The sequence below is a fragment of the Apodemus sylvaticus genome, chromosome 1 (genome assembly GCF_947179515.1).
Source record: "Apodemus sylvaticus chromosome 1, mApoSyl1.1, whole genome shotgun sequence".
NCBI classification, from domain to species: Eukaryota; Metazoa; Chordata; class Mammalia; order Rodentia; family Muridae; genus Apodemus; species Apodemus sylvaticus.
The window spans coordinates 178,149,839-178,170,987 of NC_067472.1; the positions used below are offsets into that span (position 1 = coordinate 178,149,839).

Genomic DNA, 21,149 nt, shown 5'->3' on the forward strand with positions numbered 1-21,149 from the left:
ATGTATATTCAGGCAAACAAGCACTATTTTTGAACGTGTGTGGTGTGTTTATGTGTAGGTGTACACGTATGTGGGAATGTATTTGGCAGCACATGAGCAGAGGGAACAAAAGAGGATGCCAAGTGCCCTCTTCCATCGCTCTCTGCCTCATTCCTTTGACATCGGGTCTCTTATTGAATATGGACTTAACATGGTTTGGGCTAGGCGGAAGGCAAACAAGCACAGGGAATGGTTTAGCAATGCGGAACTCCACTTGGTCTGAGCTATGTATAAACCCCTGTTATAACCACCATTTTTATTTGAAATGTTTATAAATATGGACTGTGCAGAAAGCAGTTTGACTTTATCAGGGGCATGGAGTTTCCCTGCTTTTCTCAGTAGGTCAGGTTCTGAGACACGGTGATGACATTCTCTTGCAGGCTTCATTTCCTAAGTCACCACAGAGAGAATGAATATAAAATCAAGAACAAGACGCACATGATTTATCTCGGAGAGAAACTCTCAGAGCTGTGTGAAACTCTTCTTGGAAGGCAAGCACCTCTTCCTTTGGTGCTAGAACTTCAGTCTTTCCCTCTTGGAGTTCCTTGGGAAATTTTAATCCTTTAGGGTCTGTTTGTTTAGACTCCCTCTTTTGTTATCTAGAAAGGATTATTGAAAGCAAGCGTCACAATACTGTGATAGTGTAATATACGGACAGTAAGGGCCCAGTGACAGGTGCCTATACTGGACAAAGGGATGCCTTGTCTCCTGGGTATGAGGGAAATGGGCCATATGATGGCTGGTCTTGATTGTCAACTTGACTGAGTTTAGTATCACCCAGCAACACAGCTCTGGGAGGGTCTCTCAAGATTAAGCAAGAAGGGAGGTCTGCCCTCAGTGTGTCACTGTCCAACAGAAAAAGAGAGCAAGTCCATTTATTAGTGCCCTGTGACCCTCCCAATCTTCTGATGACATCAGACCCTGGCTTCCTCAGCCTTCTAATGTGAACCAAAGGCCAGTGACTTTCCAGGACTCTGCCAGGCCATTAGCTCCACAGTGGGACTGCTGAGGTACCCAGCTTTGAGGACTGAGTGGCTACCAGGCTCTTAGCCTCTCCTGAGTGCAGACAGACAGGCAGCCATTGCTGGACTACTGAGTTCCTACTGGTTGCCATCCATTCAACCCTCTAATCCCCCATTTCCAGAGAAGTGCCATCTAAATTTTAGCTTTATCGAACAGTAAGACACAGATCTAATTGGTTTTTATTCACAATTTACAATTTAGGGCAGTTTCTGTTCTACAAAACAGAGTGAGATCTCCCAATGGGTCATTACAGCAAAAGCAGTAGATGTTTTTGTCACTAGAGAGATAACTCAGTACACTGACCACTTCCAAAGGACCTGGCTTCAATCCAGCAACTACATGGCAGTTTACAACTGTCTGTAACTCCAGTTCCAGGGAACCTAATAACTTCTCTGACCTCTATGGGCACAGGGGAAGCATGTGGGGCACAGACATGCAGGCAAAACACATAGATAAATTAAAACAAGCAAATCTAACAAAACAAAACTTGGTAACACAGTTACTTTAAGACAGATTACTTTAGGTTTTCTTGAATCAATTTTCAAGTTTCTATTTTGTGCCACTATGAACTCAAGAAAGAGGGCAAATTACAGAAGTCAGTGTTCTCCTACTTGGAGGTAGGTTCTAGGGGCCAAACTTGTTCCCTTGGGTTTGGCAGAGTGCCTTTTACCTGTTGAATCATCTCTAGCACCCAGGTTGTTGTTTTACAAGGGTCAAAGCGGGCAAATCCTCTACCACTGAAATAAACCCTCAACATAGTGTCTCCACTCTCTTAACTGAAAGACCCGACGGTGAATTGCTGGTAGCACAAAGGTCTTTTCACTCACAGGAGAGCACTAGGGAAACAAGAAATGTTAAGCATGCAGGGTTGTCTTTTCAAGGGAAAAGGTCTATAACCTGTTTTCCACCTGGAAGGCTGGAACCAAGCTGGCTAATAGTGTAGGCAACCCCTGCACTATCAGTAGGGCCAGGCCATACCTCATTCCCCTCAAGCACCCACGCAACCAGGAGATTGTTAATAACCTAAGTGATCTCTGCTACCGAGACCACACCAGATCCTCCCCTAGGTCCTTAGGACAACACATGTAGTCTATCTCTAGAACCCATCTTCATGGAAGAAATGACATGTACTTTTGTTTTTTTGGGGGGGGGTGGTTTTCGGGGCGTTGGGGGGATGGTTTTGGGGGAGGAGATAGGGTTTCCCCGTGTAGCCCTGGCTGTCCTGGAACTCACTCTGTAGAACAGGCGAGCCTCGAACTCAGAAATCTGCCTGCCTCTGCCTCCCAAGTGCTGGGATTCAAGGTGTGCACCACACCGCCTGACAACATGTACTTTCAATGTAATTACGCCTCATTGTACACACAGGATTGTGTTACGCCAGCAAACTTCCCCCCCCCCCCAAATTGTTCTGTACTTTATTATGTCTAAACTAAGCTGCTTGGTGCCAAACTCTAGATGCTTGAACCATCTATAGAGTCGTGTTGAATCTGATTTCCTTCCTGCCTCATGCAGATGCTACTCTGTTGGTCATGGTGTTTGCAGGGAACCCTCACAATAAATAACAGAAATGTGCGTGGGCTCGTTTAACTTGAGGCTGAAAGACTACATGAACCAAGGGGAAGAGCAACATGGCCTGACAAATTTTCCTCCCTTTCTTTCAGTTTTATATATGTTCTAATAAAGCATATAAGAACATTTCTTGTTGTGAAGATAGCTGGGAAGGATCATTCAAACAGAATAATCAAGTATTTTTGGCTGTGAAGTAAGTGCCTTGTGAGGAAAGTCACCTGATCCCTGGTAAGAGTAATGATTGTAAAGAATCTCTGTGTGTGCTTCCTGCTGGGTAGGCCTGCAGCTGCTGGCACAGAGCTAGCTCCCACCTTGCAGAACAGGACAGAGCACTCTGAGAACATTCAGGGCAGGACAGAGCCCGATTCAAACACTTGCTAGGCTGATGGCCCTAAGTAAACCATTATGATCTGTCTTTTCTTTTTTATAGTTCCTTCTTGAAATTGTAGGTTTTTTCCTCTACTTTTTCTGAATTCAAATGCCTCCAGATGTTAAAATTTTCGAGTTTGTTGTGTCAACTTTAGTGCTAGGTTTGTTGTTTGTTTTGGTTTGGTTTGGTTCATAGCAGTTACATGTATGGAAACCTAAGTTGCTCAAACATCTGCATTATTGCCCTTAAATGTTGAGCCAAGTGTGACAGACATCTTTAATGTTTTCATACTGCTTTTAGATGGCTATGGCTGGAGTTGAGGCTCAGTGGTAGAATTCCTGCTTAGCATTTGGGAAGCTCTGGGTTTAACCCTCACTGCTGGAGAGTAACAAGCTAGACAGACTCATTGTTTTCAATTCACTGTGGTAGCCAGCCTCCAAGATGACCTCAGATACCTCCATATTTCCTGTTATTAACTGGAACTGACCAATGTAACAGAGTACAGTAGGATTAACTGAATGTTGTAATGGGTAGTTTTGGCTACACTGCTTTGAGCTCTAGGAGAGTCCCAGGTGCACACCCATCCAGGAGCTATCTTGGAACTGCAGATGAAACACACACACATACATACACACACACACACACACACACACACACACATTAGTTCATTTTTAACCTGCCTTACTGGCTCAATGGTTGAGCTCTTCTAAGCCTCCTGTGGCTAGTGTGAGCTTACCTTAACTCCTAACTCAACACCTCTAAATCTGGCCTCAACTCAGTTGCCCAGTTACCTTCTGTGCAACCCATTGGTCTTGCTACCCAAGATGCTTTCAGGCTGTCTTTCCATGGGTTGTTTTCCCTTTCTGCCTACATTTTGGGAAAACTCCCCTGCAGCTCTGAGTCTGTTCTGTCCCTTTCCCCCAAGTATCTCGATTCTCCTCCTGCTGCCCTCTCCTCTCTCCTAGCTTGCAGGAACTTGGAAGTCCTGTCTCTTTTTTTTCCACCCAGCCATTGGCCACTGGCATCTTTATTAATAGATCAAAATCCAATTGGGGGCAAGGACCTTCAGAGTCAGTAAACACAGATTCCCCAATTAAATCAAGGCATCAGAACCACCCTCTACAGACTGTAACTTCCCAGGCTAAGTTAGAAACATCAGAGCCAACAAATCTCCAATGTCCAGGCAGCCAAATGGAAAGCCCCACATAGTAAGGGACAGTCACGTGACTCATTACAGAATAGGATCCAACGAGCCTCGTCAGGCCATTCGACCAAATGTTCCCAAATTCTCTATTCACAGAAGGTACAACAGATGCTTATTGTTTTAAGTCACCAATCTTTGGAATTGATTAGTTCTCTGAGCTTGGAAGATTAAATCTGTATCCGTATCTCTCTTGACGTCAAGGTTCATTTCCTTGCTTCTGCTTGGATTCTTGGCTACAATCCAGAACACTGATCTCATCTCTGGTTTCATGAAACTGGTAATGCATCACTACAAAGCCCACTGAGCATAAGAGCCATGGTGGCAAGATGGCTTTGGAGCTGGTTCTGTATTGGTTAAGATTCAGTTTCTGGGTCAGAGCAATGGCTCACGGTCAAGAGTGAATGTTGCTTTTACAGAAGACCTGAGTTTAGCTCTTAGAGCCTACTTTGGGCAGTTCATAATTGCCTATAAATTCAGGTCCATGGGGATCAGATACCTCTTTTAGCCTCTGAAAGCACATGTACTTCTGTGCAATTCAAACACAAGTATACACACACACACACACACACACACACACACACATATAATTTTAAAATCTAGCTTCTTTCTGACTGTGCAGGTATACATCAGGACTCCATAGGCTGATTTTGGACAATCAGGTGCTTGAGGCCATCTTGGTCTACACTGTAAGGCACTGTCTCAGAAAACCACAGGCTGGTAGTAATGCAGTGTAGAGGTGTGATATTTGCCTAGCATAGCCAAAGGTGTGGGTATATGCCCCGCTAGCACTACAAAAAGTAAATGCATGAGCACCACTTCTGCTTTGCTTTGTACCCCAGGGCTCGGTTGATTTGCTCTGGAGTGACCAGAATCTGGGAAAAAAAAAAAAAAAAACTGCTGGTATCAAACCAAACGTTAAGAGTCACAAAACCACAGAGCCTTTTTAGTGAATGTGCCCTTCCTTAAAACATTTTATCTCTTGTGTAACACGTTAGCCATCTGTAGTAATAACTTTCTAACCTTATTGGCTTTGGCAAGTATTACACAAGTACACGGACAAAGCTTGAAATGTCTCACACATAATACTATTGCTCCTAGGATTTGAAGGATGGTCACCAGTCTCTTAAGTCAGAATTTAACTCCTTCCTATCCATTGCTCTGCATAGTCACTCAAGTATCACATTGTGTTGTCTATTTCCTAAGTGCACTTTAAACCAGTCTCTTTTTCCTATTCTACTACCATCCTTTTCATTGACGCTCTTGTTCCTTGCCTAGTACATTCTATGGCTTCTACGCCAGGCCCACACAACTGAGTCACTATACATTTGTCAGTTTGTCCTTTAAAGACACAGGAGCCATTCTGTTACCACCTGGAGGCAGGAGGATTTTAATGTAAGGGGCCCGTGATATGGCTGGGGGAGGGGCGGGAGGCAGGTAATGGCATGTGCACCTAAACCTGATGACCCAAGTAGAATTCTCAGGACCTACATTGTGGGAGGAGAGAATTGACTCCTCCAGGTTGTCTTCTGGGTGCCACATGCATTCAATGGCACTTGCAAATATAAAGATAAGTTTCCCTGTTCCTCAGGTGCCCTGGCAAAAACAGCATCTATAACTTAAGACAAACTACCCCGAGGGACAGGGACTCAACAAAGACATTCAAAAATACACAGCAGTTAGTCTAACTTGGCATCTGATTCACCCATTCGTTTATTAGCATGGTTCAAGAGAACATGCAAAGCTCAGACACCTATCTGTTCTTGGAACCTCCTATACTCCAATGCCCTAAAGGGAACAGACCGGCGTAGGGGACAAAGTCCTAGTCACTTGTGTTTAGTGGGAAAGATTCACAACTAGAAATTGGTTTCCATTCCACACCGTTCCGCACTCCTGCTCCTAGTCGCTGGCTGGTGATTGCAGCAGCAGTGACAGGGCGAGAATGACCCTGACTGCTCAGTAGGGCAATCGAGGAGGTGCTCTGGCCGGGCAATCATGCTCCTCCCACAAGCAAACCTCCGGAAGCCTTCAGGCCGCACTTTCGCAGGCCCTCAAAATTTATCGGGCTTCTGGACACCACTCTACGATCCAGCCATTTCATAAGCAGGATCTGACGGACGCCAGCCATGAGCGGCCCGAGCAGCTGGCGGCGGGCAGCCACCGTGATATTGGCGGCGGGCTGGACCCACTCGAGCTCCGCCGGCTTCCGGCTGCTGCTTCTCCAGCGAGCGCAAAACCAGCGCTTCATGCCCGGCGCGCACGTCTTCCCGGGCGGCGTGCTGGACGCGGCCGACAGCTCGCCCGACTGGATGCGTCTGTTCGCGCCTCGGCACACGCCGCCACGTTTCGGCCTAGGGCCGGAGCCACCCCGGCAACCCTCTTTTCCCGGGTTGTCCCACGGCGACGCGGACCCGGCGGCGCTGCCTGATGACGTAGCGCTGCGCATCTGTGCCATCCGCGAAACCTTCGAGGAGGCGGGGGTGCTGCTGCTGAGGCCGCGGGACTCGGCTCCCGCTTCTCAGGAGCCCAGTCTTGCGCTGTCGCCTCCAGCCGGCCTGGCCGAATGGCGCTCGCGCGTGCGCAGTGACCCGCGCTGCTTCCTCCAGCTGTGTGCACACCTGGACTGCACGCCGGACATCTGGGCGCTGCATGACTGGGGCGGCTGGCTCACACCGTATTGGCGAAGCACTCGCCGTTTCGACACCACCTTCCTCCTGTGCTGCCTACGCGACACCCCGCGCGTGGAGCCCGACCTAGCCGAGGTGGTGGGCTACAAGGTAGGAGTCGCGGGACCCGCCGCCTGGGATGCGCTGAGCCTTACCAGGCGTGACCTTGTCTTAGGCTCTCAAGGACTCAACTCTCAGCCCACCGGGTTCCCTAAGCGGGGCACTGCAGTGCTCCCAGCGGCCTGTTCTGGACACTTCACAGTTCACTTCATGCCCTAAATCGTTTTAATTCGGGGTTCTAGAACACATTATAGGATTTCAGTCCCATTAACTTTCTTCTTCCTTTTCATCTCTTCCTGTTTCTCTGTTCCCATATCACTCATATTTCACTCCCCGTCTCCTTTCCCTTCCCATCTTTCTCTCTTTTTTAACCCCTTTCTCTTTTTCTGCGAGTGCGCGCGTGAGTGTGTGTGTGTGTGTGTGTCTGTCTGTCTGTCTCCATCCCTCCCTCCCTTTCCTTTTTGTATCACTTTCACCAGGCACAGTTAGGCTTCAGGCCTAGAACCTGAGGCCTCAAGTGTGCCACTGCTTCAAGTTCATCTTTATTTATGCAAAATGTTTTCAACTGTCCGATATTTCCCTTTTGTAAAATAAACAAAATGACTCATTTTAAATTGTGTTCCCGTGTGACAGTATAATGCACGTGAGTTCAGGTGCCCACTGATGCCAGAAGCGTCTGATCACCTGGAGCCACCTTGTCAAGGAAGGTTGTGAGCCCACCTTGAATGGGTGCTGGGACTGAACTCAGGCCTTCTGCAAGATGCTCTCCAGATCTCAGTTGAGCCCTGTCTCTCGCTCCCCTCCCTGTTTCTTGTAACTGCAGTTACACATATGTTGGATTGCTTGGCTTGCCATAGGACATGGATGCCTGGTTCACTCGTTTCAACCTTTTTCGTTCAGTATTCTAATTGAGTAAACTCAATGGCTGTTTTCCCCTTTGTTATATTTGATTTTGGGTTTTGAGACAGGGTTTCTCTCTGTAGCCCTGGCTGTCCTGGAGTTGAGTCTGTAGACCATGCTGACCTGGACCTCAGAGTTCTGGCTGCCTCTGTCTCCTAAGTGCTATGATTAAAGGCATGAACCACCACACCCAGCTCAACTGTTGTTTAAGTTTGCACTTATTTCTTATGAAATATCAACTGTAACTAGTATTTCTGGAAGCATTATAGCTGCCTGTAGCTTCAGTTCTAGAAGATCTGACACCCTCTTCTGGCCCTCATCTGGTACATAGATGTCTAAGTAGGCAAAGCACACAAATAAAAAGTAACTAAATATAAAACTATTTTTGTCCTTTTTTATTTTATCATGTTGATATTTTCTTTACATCTTTGGGCCAATGGGACTGCTGAGAACAGGAGATGGGAAAGAATCAGGCAGTATGATAGTTTTGTCAGTTTGCCACAACCTAGACTTCCTCCCAGGAGCCTCTTGGTGCAGATGCTTACAGAGCTCCCATGACATAGCGTGCAGACCTGCCTGCTTCTCTTGAGGTACTCACAAATGTCTTTTCCTTTGAAGGACTGTCCAAAGCCTGGGTGTGCTTGCCCAGACATCGCTAAAGCTACTCCGCTAACCCCCTCCACCAGGAGACCACTTAGAGCATGGCTATCTCCCTTTATCCACCCCATTATCCCATTATCCCATTATCCCTTCTGCTAGCACCTGCTGGGATAATAGCTTTGTTCTCTTAACCTGTAGTAAAAATGGGCCTTTAGCTTTTCTTTGACTGTTTTAAGTTTGCCTTTTAACAAATGATTTTTATTTTATGCATGTGCATGTGTTTTAGTCATGGACCACATTTCCCTGTGCTTGACATGCCCTGAAGTCTTTGAGTGCATGTTAGCATTGTTTTCAGGTCGTTGAATGCTGGGGTTTGTTCTATTCTTTTAAATAGAGTGGCACTTTTCTCCGGAAGGCAGTTTTTAGAGGTGGACTTTCCCCTTTTGAGGTGGGTTTTAAATGGTTGGCAGGTAAGTCTACAGTAACTTTCATCCTGGAGCTCATTTGCCTGCAGGTCTATTATATGTCCTTCTTTGTTCCCTTGAGTGGGAAAACTCCTTCCATTCAGATAAGGCTTTCCCTCTGTCGGGAATACACTGCTAGGGAAAACTGGGAAACCCCTTGGCTCCAGGTAAGCGTGGAGAATTTGGTCAGCAACCTCTCAGGTGGTTGCTCTGTCCTCGGACGTTGTCATCGTGCACAGGTAGGTAGTTGGTAGAGTTGTGGAGTTCAGATCTGTGTAGACCTTTCAGGTGCATGGCTCACCAGATACTACCCTGTGTGAGCCTTCCAAATTCTGTTCAGTCAGTAAGACTCCTGGATGCTGCGTAGTTCCCCCCATGCTCTCGGTCTGGGGTTGACTTTAAGCAGATAGGCGGGGTCACTTCACTCTATTATGTATTTACTTACTTATAGTTAGGCATTTTTGGTGTCTGAAAATAGACTTTATTAAGTTGCCGTGTAGTGTGTGAGTTCACCTCTTGTGGATGAAAGGATTTTTAAATTTTATTTACTAATTATTAATATTTTAATTGGCATTTTATCACTGTTACCTGTTATTATTGATACTTATTATTTGGTTGTTATTAATTATTTCTGTACAACACGCATGCAGCTGACCAGGGAGCCCAGAAGAGAGAGCATTGGATCCCCTAGAACTTGAGTTGTGGATTGTTGTGAGCTGTCCTGTGTGAGTGCTGGGAACCTAACCCTGGTCCTCTGCAAGAGCAGCAACTGCTTTTAACCCCTGAGGCAGCTCTCCAGCCTCAGGTTCTTTCTTTCTGAGACGGGACCTCATTATTTTGTCCAAGCAGGACATCAACTCGTGGACTCAAACAGTTTTCCTGCTTCAACCTCCTGACTAAGCAGGACAGTAGGTACATGGTGGTATCTGGGCCTCTGAGAGATCTAGCAAGGCCTTTGGATAAGTTAATGTTTTTCACATCAAGTAGATCTTGTATCCCCATCTAACAACCACAGAGCTGGCTGATGACTGAATAAATCTTACAGAGCTTCTTCCTTTGTCCCCTACAGTGGTTGTCCCCGTCAGAGGCAACTGAATGTTTCCTATCAAAAGAAATCTGGCTGGCACCACCACAGTTCTATGAAGTGAGAAGACTTGAAGAATTTGCCTCTCTCCCTGCTCTGAATAGATTTTGTTTGGATCGCCCATTAGAAGTAGCTGAGAAATGGCTGCCAATAGTATTTTTAACTTCTGATGGCGCCATCCATCTTCTCCCAGGTGAGTCAGAGCAGTACCGGTGCTCCTGTTAGTTAGTATTCACGTTTGGTACACCCAGGCTTCCTGGCAGCATTGCCCAGCAGATACCGCCTGTTTTATATAGCCTCTGCCTGTGAGTGTGGCTAATCTCTGCTTATAGGTCACACGCGCCCCCTGAAAGCTGTGAATGTAGCCCAATACAAAAATCGTATGCTTCCTTAAAGTATTAAGGGATATTTTTTCCTAACTTCTTTGTTTTAAGGTTTTCGTTTATTTATTTATTATTGTTCAGCTGTTTGGTGTTCAGACATAAACTGTAATGTCAAGTGTTGCAGTAAATCTCCAACCTCAATAAGTCCGTGCAAAGAACACACAACTCAGTTACAATATTTGTAAGCTGTCTGCCTAGATTGTGCAGATTCACCACTGCACTACTCTATCCCCAGCCATGAGATCCCTCGCTGCTTGCGGCTTCTCCAGGCTACGTGGGTCTGCTCCAGCTTCCTTCCTCCTCCCCTTCCTCCATCTTCCTCTGTCTCCTCCGTCTCTTCATCTCCTCTCCTCCTTCCTCTCTTCTCCCTTTCTGTAACCTCTAGCCCCTCCTTTCCTTTCCACAGCTCAATCACACGCCTTTATTTGACCAGTTAAAATGGGGAGAAGGTTCACATGAAATCACCCGAATATGTGATCCACTCGAGGAAGCAGAATTAGCGTCAAAATACAAACAGCACCAGGGCAATCCACAACACTTCCCCCTTTTTGCCCAATTAAAGGGTTCTTTTTTTCTCAGATATAAATTGAGCACAATTGTTACAATTATGTAATTTATAAGGTATAAGATATACTTAACATCTAGTCTATCAATTTTTCAATTTGGATAAAGCATTCTATCATCTTTCCTAACATAAAAGGCTACAATTCTATACTTGAATTATGTCTTGGTTTTAGTTTGTATACCATCTGAAAAACCTTCTTCTCAAATCTGTATTCTCTCTCTTAATGTTAAAAAGCTTGAGTTGGCTCTGAGATTATAACCAGTCTTCAACCCTGTCAGAAATCTGAGAACAACTTAAGTATTATCTGAAAATATAGGAAGCACAAAACATAGCTTCCAAAACATAACCAGTTTGTAGAGACAGCTGACTACCTGGACAGCCCCTCATTCCTCAAAATGTTGTCTTTAGCCTTCTGGCCCAGGGTAATCTGACAGACCCGTGTGAAGCAGGATTATGAAGGACTGTTTATCCTGTCTTGGCAGAGCTATCAGTTGACTATGCCACATGGTGTGTCTTTTTTCTGGAAAGAATTTTTGTCTGTAGATGAATTGAGGCAATTTTTTGCCTGGTGGCTATCTTGCCACAATTGGAGCAACTCCATTGATGTTCAACTTCTTCTTTGAACCAAGAAAGGGGTGCTGTCAGGAGCAGACGTGTCTCTAGTTAAATGATCTTTAATAATGAAATGGACTTAACTGTTGTATTTTGTGGATTTCTAACACCCTTGAAGGCTATCTATCTACTTAAAGTATATCTAAACTGTTAAGCCTTGACAACTCTCAGCCATTTCTAATTGAAATATCTCAAAAACATCCTTTTGTAATTAACTCAGAACCATGAGTTTGTTATCTGTCCCTTGACTCCTTTCAGTCATCTAAGAACAGTTTGTAACAGCAGTTATAGAAGGACTGGGTCTAAGCTTTGTATTCTTAAATGTGTTGCAAATGCACAATGTCTGTCTAAGAGTAACACTATTAATCTTTTTGTATCAATATAAGACATTCATACCAATGAAAACTTTAAATCTGTATCAAAATAAATTTTGAACCAATGTAAGAAATTACAACTTTAACTTTGCATCAATTATAAAGATTTCTATCAATGTAAGATATAGATAAGTAATGTTTTGTCTAAGGGTAAATTTGATAACTTATCTCTTTGTCTGTTCCTCTAATTTTTATGATATTACTATTACTATAGTACTATAGAAAAGAACCCTTTTCTCTTCCACCTCCTTTCCTTTACCTTAGAAGAAAGGATAGAGAAGAGGAAAGGAAAAGTAGAAATCCCTGATTTTAAGCTCTCTGCTTTCCTCCCTGTCCAAAGCTACATTTTTAAAATACTCCTTAAAAATGTCAACATATCTATAATTTTTAAAATAACCAGAACCATCCACTACAACATAAGGGACTGGGATGATGATCTCTTTTTGTCTATTTCTAGCTGAATTGGGGCAAAGAATTCCCTTCTGGGGACCCCAAGGGAAATGGGAAGATTGGTTTTGTCAAAGGAGGGCTGGCATCATTTGTCTCTAGTCACTGTGTGCTGAGAACGTTCATTGCTTAGCTGTTTTTAGGGTGAGTTTGTTCTTATGACAAATACCATGACCATAGACAACTTTGGGGAGGAAAGAGGTTTATGTCGGACTGTGGGTTATGGTTTGTTATTGAGAGAAGCTGAGGCAGGAACTTGAAAGCAGGTTTCAAGCTTTTCCACACACAGCATTGCTTCTGATCAACAAACTCACTTCACAATGAGTCATACATCAGGAACCACAGATAATTCTACTTGCTAGCTGGCTCACAAAGGAGTATGCTTAGCTAACTTTCTCATTCAGTTTGGGAACCACTGGCTAACGAATGGTGTTGCCCATAATCAGGACAATACCTCCACTGGCCAATATGGTCTGGGCAGTCCTTCAATTAAGACTTTTTCTCGACTTGAGGAGAGCAGGCTGCCGCTCTCGCAAGCTTTGGAGGGAGAGCCGCAATGATGTTCCAGATCGAGGGTCTCGCACCGAAGTTGGACCCAGAGGAGATGAAGTGAAAGATGTGTGAGGATGTGGTCACTTCCATTCGGAACTTCCTCATCTACGTGGCCCTGCTGCTGCGAGTCACTCTGTATATCTTAAAGAAGCTGGACAGCATATGAGGATTGGGAGTCCCGTGGACGCATGGCATGAAGAGCCTGGTGACGGTTTCTTCTCCTATTTGCAGATGAATTGGCCTAGAAAGGTGTAAGACTGATTAAACGGACATAAAAACTGTTTGTTAAGAACAACTCGGGCATTGAGAACTGACCACCGTCGCTGAAATACTTGGGAAGTGTAAAAGGATGTCTTGTGGGCGTGGTGCCCTGAGGCCTATGAAAGCCGCCTCTGTGAGTGTTGATGGAATGGTAAATAATGTCATGCTCTGAGGGGCTTCTGTCTGAAGTGGAAAAAAAAGACTTTTTCTCAGGTGACTATAGGCTGTATGGTTTTGTCCAAGTTAACTCTAGGACACAGTGTTTATTTTTATTTCTTTTTGAGAAAATCTGTAATACAGACCTCAGGCTGGCATAGAACTTGCTGTTTATTCCAACCTGATATCCTCCTGCCTTCATTACCTCTGTGCTGTGATCACAGGTGTACAACCGTGCCCAGCCCATATTGTTTATTGTAACTAGAAATTCTGAATTTGTGTGTGTGTGTGTGTGTGTGTATTTACTAGGCATGGGCAAAATTTTTCTTATCATGCATTTTCTCACTTTTACATTTTCATTTCAAATTATGAGAACTTGTAAACTGTCAGCTTATTTGAATGAGGAAGTTTGTCGGTGGTCAGTTATAGTTTGACAAACACTGATTAGTGTTGGGGCAAAGCACTGCATGTCCTGTCATATTTCATATCTGTCTCTTCAGTTCCTGATAAGATTTGTTATTCACCCTACAGGAAGATAGTTTAGCAGGGTTTAGGATTTATTTTTACTTTATGCATATGAATGTTTGCCTACCCGTATGTATGTGTACCATCAATGTGCTTAATGTCCACAGAGGCCAAAAGAAAGCATCGATTCCCTGGAACTGGAGTTCCAGGTTGTAGTGAGCTGCCATGTGGTTGCTAGGACCAGAACTCGGGTCCTCTGGAAGAGCAGCCAGTGCTCTTAACCCCTGAACCATCTCTCCAACCCCTAGCAGTTTTAACACAGATGATAATTCATCTAAATTAAGCTTGGTGATTTTGTTTTGGCTCAGTCAGTAAGTCCTTGCTATATAAGCACAAGATGTGAATTCAGATTGCCAGTACCCATGTTAGAGGCCAGCCTGGTGGTCATTGTAATCCCAGCTAAGCAGCTAAGGACAGGAAATTGTTGGGGCTTGCTGGCCAGTGAATCTCATTAAATGGAGGAGCTCCAGGTTTGGTGAGAGTCTATGCCTCAAAAAACAAGGTAGAGAGTAACGGAGAAAGACCCCCAGTGTCAACTTCTGGCCTTCACACCTGCGTGCACACGCAAGTGCATAAGGAAAAATCCAAGACTAAGCAAAAAAAAAAAAAAATGGATTAACCATAAGATTATCAGAACAAACTTGTATTGAAACATCAAAATTATTGTTATTAAGGCCAACATTAATGTTAATATTTAATAGACTAAAGAGAGTCATGAAGTAGTTCAGAACTTACAGTGCTCTTGGCTGAGCATGTGACTTGGTGGGGTACTTGCCTCAACTGCATCAAGGCCTCAGTTTTAATTCCCTGTGCTGCTGAACAATGATAAAATAATTATAGCTTACAATGGAAACACTATACTCATCAATTTTGATGTGCCTAAGGAAAATGCTTATCTCGGAGGTAGACATAAAGTAGGGATATTAAAATCCAACACAGAGGGCTAGAGAGCTGACTAAGTCAGTAAAATGTTGGCTTGCAAGCATGAAGGCCTGCCTGAGTTTAGGTGTCCTGAAGTGGTGCAGAGAGAAAGAAAGGCCTGGTGACAGGCATCTCTGATCTCAGCCTTGCAGTGGCAGGATGGGAGGCAGACACAGGCAGATCCCTGGATGGTCATAGGCCAAGTATCCTGGTCTAAGTGGTAACGTTCCAAGCCAGTAAAGAATCCTATCTGAGACACAAGGTAGAATGATCTAGAGTTTGTTCTCTGTCCCTCCTGCTTCCTTGCTTGTAATCATGAACATGTTTGGTGAAGGGAGAGACCCAACCCTAGCAGGCTGGTCTCTGACCTCCACCAGCAAGAATATATTCACCACATGCCCCTTTCTCCCTCTCCCCCCACCCCTCAATGAAAACCTGAAACAGAGCCAGGCTCAGTGTTTAGAGGCTGTGTTGCTGCTCTCTCAGAGGATCTGAGTTCAGCTCCCAGAGAACAACCCCAGGCAGTATACATGTGTGTGCGTGTGTGTGTGTGTGTGTGTGTGTGTGTCTGTGCGCACGCGCGCGTGCGCACACACACACACACACACACTCGGATTAATAATAAAATACAAGCAGGGTGGATTTGATGCACGCCTGTAATCCCAGCACTCTGGGAGACAGAGAACCTCAGGCGGATTTCTGAGTTCCAGGCCAGCCTGGTCTATAGAGTGAGTTCCAGGACAGCCAGGGCTATACAGAGAAACTAAGTCTTGAAAAAAAACCAAATCAAAAAACCAAAAAAAAAAAAAAAAAAAAAAAAAAAAAAAAAAAATTTAAAAACTAGCAAAAAGAAAACACCAACTAAGCGTCAACATGAAATACATCGGAAAAATGCTGCTTTATGTCATTGATACATTGGGGGTGGGTTATGAAACAATGTTCTGTGGAAATAAATTTTTACTATTTTTCAGGAGATGAGCTGTATGTGAAAGACTCAGACTTCTTAGAAAAGAATATGTCTACTGACAAAAAGACTGAAGAAATCATCAAGGAAGGCAAAGTAGTTAACCGAATTGTGATCTACAGTTCCCATGTCTACGAAATCTACATGACTCTTCCGTCAAAGAATGAGCATGTGTACCCTAGGAACTACATAATGAATAAGAGCCACACTGCCCACCTGTAAGCTGCAGTTCTGTACTGTTAGCAAATGATGAGGCTGGACTGAACGTGTCTAAAATCTAAGTAACCTGCCCATAAAAGTCCCAATGAGATGTTTTCCCTGTGTCATGTGTGTTTTGAGAGCCTCTGCCATTTGTCAGACTGCACAGCAAGCCAAATGTAGAATGTACAAAGTATTAAAGCTCTTGTTACCAAGATAAATGGTTTCACAACAGTTGTTTTCTTAGTTGAACATCAGAAAGGGGTCTCCTGCCATCTTCTGACTGTCCCATGTGTTAGTGGTTTCCTGGTGTGCTGTGGAGATTGAGCCCTAGGTCTCTTACACTTTTTCAGGAGTTAATTCAGAGATACCTAGTTAAGGGGGTGCTAAGGGACGGATGTGAGAATTCCCCCCCATCCCCAGGTGGTAGCTGTGTTTTGACAGGTTGTGAAAACTGAGGGGCAGACTTCAGCTAGGAAAAGTGGGTCTTGGGGGATTGAGTCCCCACTCTGTGCCAGCAGAGTTCTTTGTTTCCTCATCTGAGTGGATGTGAGCAGGCTGCCTCAGGTTACTGCCTCCATGAAGGCCACATGTTGTTTCTGTCAGGCATTTGATCATAGTAAGGAAAGTGTTAATGTAAATAAACAGAGATTGAGACATCCTTCAAGGGTGATGTCATGTTCTTGTCTTGTACTCAACTTGCTAACATACGCTATTTGATTTACGACCAAATGGCATTCATTTTGACATCCAAACTGTATTTTTTATTCTACTTATTTACGTGCATGCACACACACAGGAGTGCATACCATGGAGCACGTGTGAGGGCAGGGAATACCTTACAGGAGAATTCTTCCCTGCTGTGTGGGTCCTGTGTTTTAAGCTCAGGTCACCAGCTTTGCTTGGCAAAGACAGGAAGCCATAAAAAAAAAAAAAATACAGGCTGGTGAGATGGCTCAGCAGGTCAAGGCACTTACTGCGCATGCCTGGTGACCTGAGCGTGAACCCCAGAACCCACGTCAGTATGTGAAGAGAGGACCTACTTTACAAAGTTATCCCCTACCTCCGCAGGTGCCACAGTGCTTGTGCCTTCGCACACACATAATGCACACAGACCCCGTAAAACTCATCAGCCTTTATATACTTACGAAGTAGTAGTTAATGAGGCTGGAGAGAGGATGCTAAATTCACAGGGGTTTAAGGTGCATGACTAATGATCTTCACTGGGCTGGAGAGATGGCTCAGTGGGCAAGAGCACCGACTGCTCTTCCAAAGGTCATGAGTTCAAATCCCGGCACCCATGTGGTGGCTCACAACCATCCATAAAGAGATCTGATGCCCTCTTCTGGTGTCTGAAGACAGCTACAGTGTACTTACATATAATAAATAAATCTTTAAAAAAAATAATGAGAGAGAGAGAGGGTCTCTACATACTCCTGGCTGTCCTGTAACTCACTATGTAGACCAGATGGCTTCAAACTGATAATATCTGTCCACTTATTCCTCCTGAGTGCCAGGACCAACGGCATATGCTACTATACCTGGCAGGACACAAATTCTGTTTGTAGCTCTTTGTTGTGTTGTGTGTTGGAGTAGACTTTTCACCAAATGACTTGCTGTTCCTGCTAGCCCAATAAAGGCAAATAAACTATAAAGCTTATGTGTGTGTTCTTTAGTCTTAGGAATTTGTGTGTGTGTGTGTGTGTCTGTCTGTCTGTTTGCATAAGTGTATGTGCATCACTTGGAAGCCAGAATCAAGCATTTGATCTCCTGGAACTAGAGTTAGTGAAGTAGACAGCCAGACTCAAGTCCTCTGCAAGAGCAGTAACTTTTTTTTTTTTTTTATACAAAGGCACATATACTTGTTTAAAAAAAAAACCACCAAGTTCTTCCTTCCTATCCACTTAATTTCCTGAAACAAGGACTCTGTGACTGATTATTAATAAATACCAGCCGGGCAGCGGCGGCAGTGGAGTTGTACGCCTGTAATCCCAGCACTCTGGGAGGCAGAGGCAGGCAGATTTCTGAGTTTGAGGCCAGCCTGGTCTACAGAGTGAGTTCCAGGACAGCCAGGGCTACACAGAGAAAACCTGTCTTGAAAAAACCAAATCCAATAAATAAATAAATAAATAAATAAATAAATAAATAAATCCTAGGCCATAAGCTTCAGCTTGTCCTCTGATTTATTCTTATCTTATTATCCCCTTTATTCTAACCTGGGTTCAGCTACACAGCTGGTTTCCTTTCCTTGTCTTCTTATATCTGTCTCCTCCTCAGAGTCCCAGAGACAAATCTCCCTTTATTTTAACCTTTCATACATGTGGCTTGTTTACAGTCTTCTCAGAGTTCCAGGTGAAGCCCTAGCACATCTCACTACTTCCCAGAATCCTCTTTATCCCTGCTGGACGTCTCACCTCATGTTTTCTGCCTCAACTCATTGACTGTAAGCTTTCTTCTTGGCAGGTGTTGTTTATTAGTGATTCTCTCTCCACACCTTTAACCCTAACACTCCAGAGGCAGAGGTAGATGGGTCTCTGTGAGTTCAAGGCCAGCCAGGGCTACATAGTGAGACCCTGTCTCAAAAATCCAAAGCAAAATTATGATTGCTGTTGTTGTTGCTATTGTTATTTTGAGACAGGGTCTCACAAAGCTGCCCAGGCTGGCCTAGAACCTATTCAGGTAATGCAGGTTAGTCTTGTACTTATTATCCTCCTGCCTCAGCCTCTGGAGTATCAGGATTACAGAAGTGTGTCTTCATATACAATTCAGTAATCTTGACCATTCAGAATCATGTACACATAATTCTACTTTCCACAAGCCATGTGAAAAAAATTATAAAGCACAATCCTGTAGTGTGGGACCTAGCCAAAGGAGAAAATGATTTTCCTACACTACAGAGAGGTTCTTTTTTTCTCCCACCTTCTTTACCAAGCTTTTAAATGCATATTTGCAGGTCCTTGTGAAATCAACCACCTGTGTGGTATTTTGCTTTTGGAGACAAGTTCTTCTTATTGTAGTCCAGGCTGACCTCAAACCTGCAATCCTGCCTCATGCTTCTCCTGCTGAGGTTGTGGCTGTAAGCCACCCTACCTCTTCAAGCGTATTTGTGTGGGTGCATGTGCCCCGTGGGCCTAAAATCTTGGGTGACATCCCTCGGGAGCTGTTCATTCCTGTACACAGCCGTTGGTTGTGTACATATGGATTCACATGTACAATGTGCGCGCACACACACATTTCAACACAAGGTTGCAAGAGAACCTAGGCTCTCTATTGGACTCCCTTGAGACAGGTTTTTCACTGAATCTGAAGGCCACCATTTTGAGTAGGTTGACTGGCCTAGGAACCATCTGTCTCTTTCCCTCAATTCTGGGATTTTAGGCAACTATAGCTATGCCTAGCTTTTTATATGGGTACTGGGGATTTGAACTCAGGTCCCCATGTTTGCATGGCAAGTCCTCTCACTTGTTAAATTATCTCCCTATCCATACTTTTTTTTTCCTTTTCTTGTCTTTTTCACATTCCTGATGCTTATGAAGTAGGTCAGGCTTGCTGGTCATCAAGTCCCAGAGATTCCCCCCTCCCTTTTTTTTTTTTTTTTTTTTTTTTTAGTTTTTTTGGATTTGGTTTTTTTTGAGACAGGGTTTCTCTGTATAGCCGTGACTGTCCTGGAACTCACTCTGTAGACTGGGCTGGCCTCAAACTCAGAAATCCACCTGCCCCTGCCTCCCAGAGTGCTGGGATTACAGGCGTGAGGCACCACCGCCTGGCCTGACTTAGCTTTTTAAAAATGGAATCTGGGGATTGAACTCGCATCTTCATATGTATGCAGCAACAATCGCTTTCCCCTTTGAACTATCTCCCTAGCATCAAGCTTACTTTTAAAACTGGATGCTGTGGCCGGGCGGTGGCGCACGCCTGTAATCCCAGCACTCTGGGAGACAGAGAACCTCAGGCGGATTTCTGAGTTTGAGGCCAGCCTGGTCTTCAGAGTGAGTTCCAGGACAGCCAGGACTACACAGAGAAACCCTGTCTCGACAAAAACCAAATCCAAAAACCAAAAAAAAAAAAAAAAAAACAAAAACAAAAAAACAAAAAACTGGATGCTGTGTGCACATTGTTTCCTAAACACCCATTCCCCTTCCCTCCTATTTCCACACTTTCTTGAAACCATAAGTCTCTTTGTTGCCATCTTGATTCTCTTTACTGGAAGATGAATACAACTGAATATGAACTCAAGCTATTTTGCTTTTTCAAAACTCAGCCATCAAAAAATTCACTTGTAAAATCATTTGGGTCGGCAGAGTCATGGTTCAATTTTAACAGACTATTATTACCCCACTTCTTATTTGTTGCTGATGCGCAAAATGGCACTGATAGCTAACTCTCCCCGTGCTTCTGTGCCCTTTGTTTCAGTGCAATCACATGTAACCTAGAAGCACCATGTCTGTCTCAGGATACAAGATCAGAAAAGAGGAGTTAAAAAAAAACCCTATGCTGCCACAATAAAGTACAGGTGTGGGTAGAATCTGGCTTAGGAGGTAGGCCTTTTCCAGAATGTGGTCAGGTGGAAACGGTGCCAGGAAGACACAAGATCTGGGTGACCGATTAGAACACTCTGTGATGATGCAAGTTAGACAGGTATTGATATAGGAGAGACCCAACATAAGTGCTGTGATGGAGGCTGCTAGCTGGCCCAAGGGGAATGGAGAGCAGGGCTTGCTGGCAGGCAATAGTGATAAAGACTTGGCTTGCATGCAGTCACTCCATCGCTTGGGGGTGCGGGGGACACAAGTCAAACCCTGAACAGGTTAGGTTGCACTTGGGGAGAGGAACCAAGAGTCCTTCTTAGCCCTGTAGTTCACCGCCCAGCCTGAGGGTGGCGCCGTGCGCAGCCAGGCCGTTATCCAGGCCGTTGGTGCGCAGGTACTTTCTAGCCCTCTGGAGGCCTGTGCGCAGGCGCGGGCTGAGGGCGGGCCGTTAAGAGTGCGTGCGAGGGGCTTGCGAAGGCTGCCAGAGCTCGAGCTCCCAGGCCAGGTCAAAGCGGCTCCCTTGTTGGTGGTGAGGGACGCTCACTCTCACTCTGTGTGCTGTGCGGCTGTGAGTTCCTCTGTGAGAGAAGGGCCAGGAAGCGTCTGCGGGATGCTCGAGGTCCTGGTGCTGAAGGTGAGGAGTGCCCGAGGCCGTCCTCGAGGAGCTTCCCCACGTGCGGCAGCCA

General features: G+C 44.8%; 2 protein-coding genes across 4 annotated transcripts in view; both read left to right on the forward strand.

Annotated features, from left to right (window-relative positions):
* The first annotated feature begins 6,212 nt into the window (after nucleotides 1–6,212).
* On the forward strand, nucleotides 6,213–16,595 carry Nudt19 (nudix hydrolase 19). 3 transcript variants are annotated; one of them, XR_007974628.1, is made up of 4 exons: nucleotides 6,213–6,979; nucleotides 9,962–10,169; nucleotides 13,141–13,303; nucleotides 15,744–15,839. XR_007974628.1 is itself a non-coding variant. In XM_052165427.1 (3 exons), exons 1-3 carry the CDS (start codon nucleotides 6,329–6,331, stop codon nucleotides 15,956–15,958), a joined length of 1,074 nt encoding a protein of 357 aa, XP_052021387.1. In that variant the 5' UTR covers nucleotides 6,213–6,328; the 3' UTR covers nucleotides 15,959–16,595. The 3 variants fall into 3 exon arrangements, 2 of the variants coding, with proteins under 2 accessions (XP_052021387.1, XP_052021394.1); XM_052165427.1 differs by lacking the exon at nucleotides 13,141–13,303 and having other exon boundaries at nucleotides 15,744–16,595; XM_052165434.1 differs by lacking the exons at nucleotides 13,141–13,303; nucleotides 15,744–15,839 and adding an exon at nucleotides 12,804–13,114.
* Nucleotides 16,596–21,073: 4,478 nt separating this feature from the next.
* Tdrd12 (tudor domain containing 12) overlaps nucleotides 21,074–21,149 on the forward strand; it is an 86,527-nt gene continuing 86,451 nt past the window's right edge. The window contains exon 1 of the mRNA XM_052179188.1: nucleotides 21,074–21,097. Coding sequence (XP_052035148.1) covers nucleotides 21,074–21,097 — 24 coding nt within the window. The remainder of the gene's footprint in view (nucleotides 21,098–21,149) is intronic.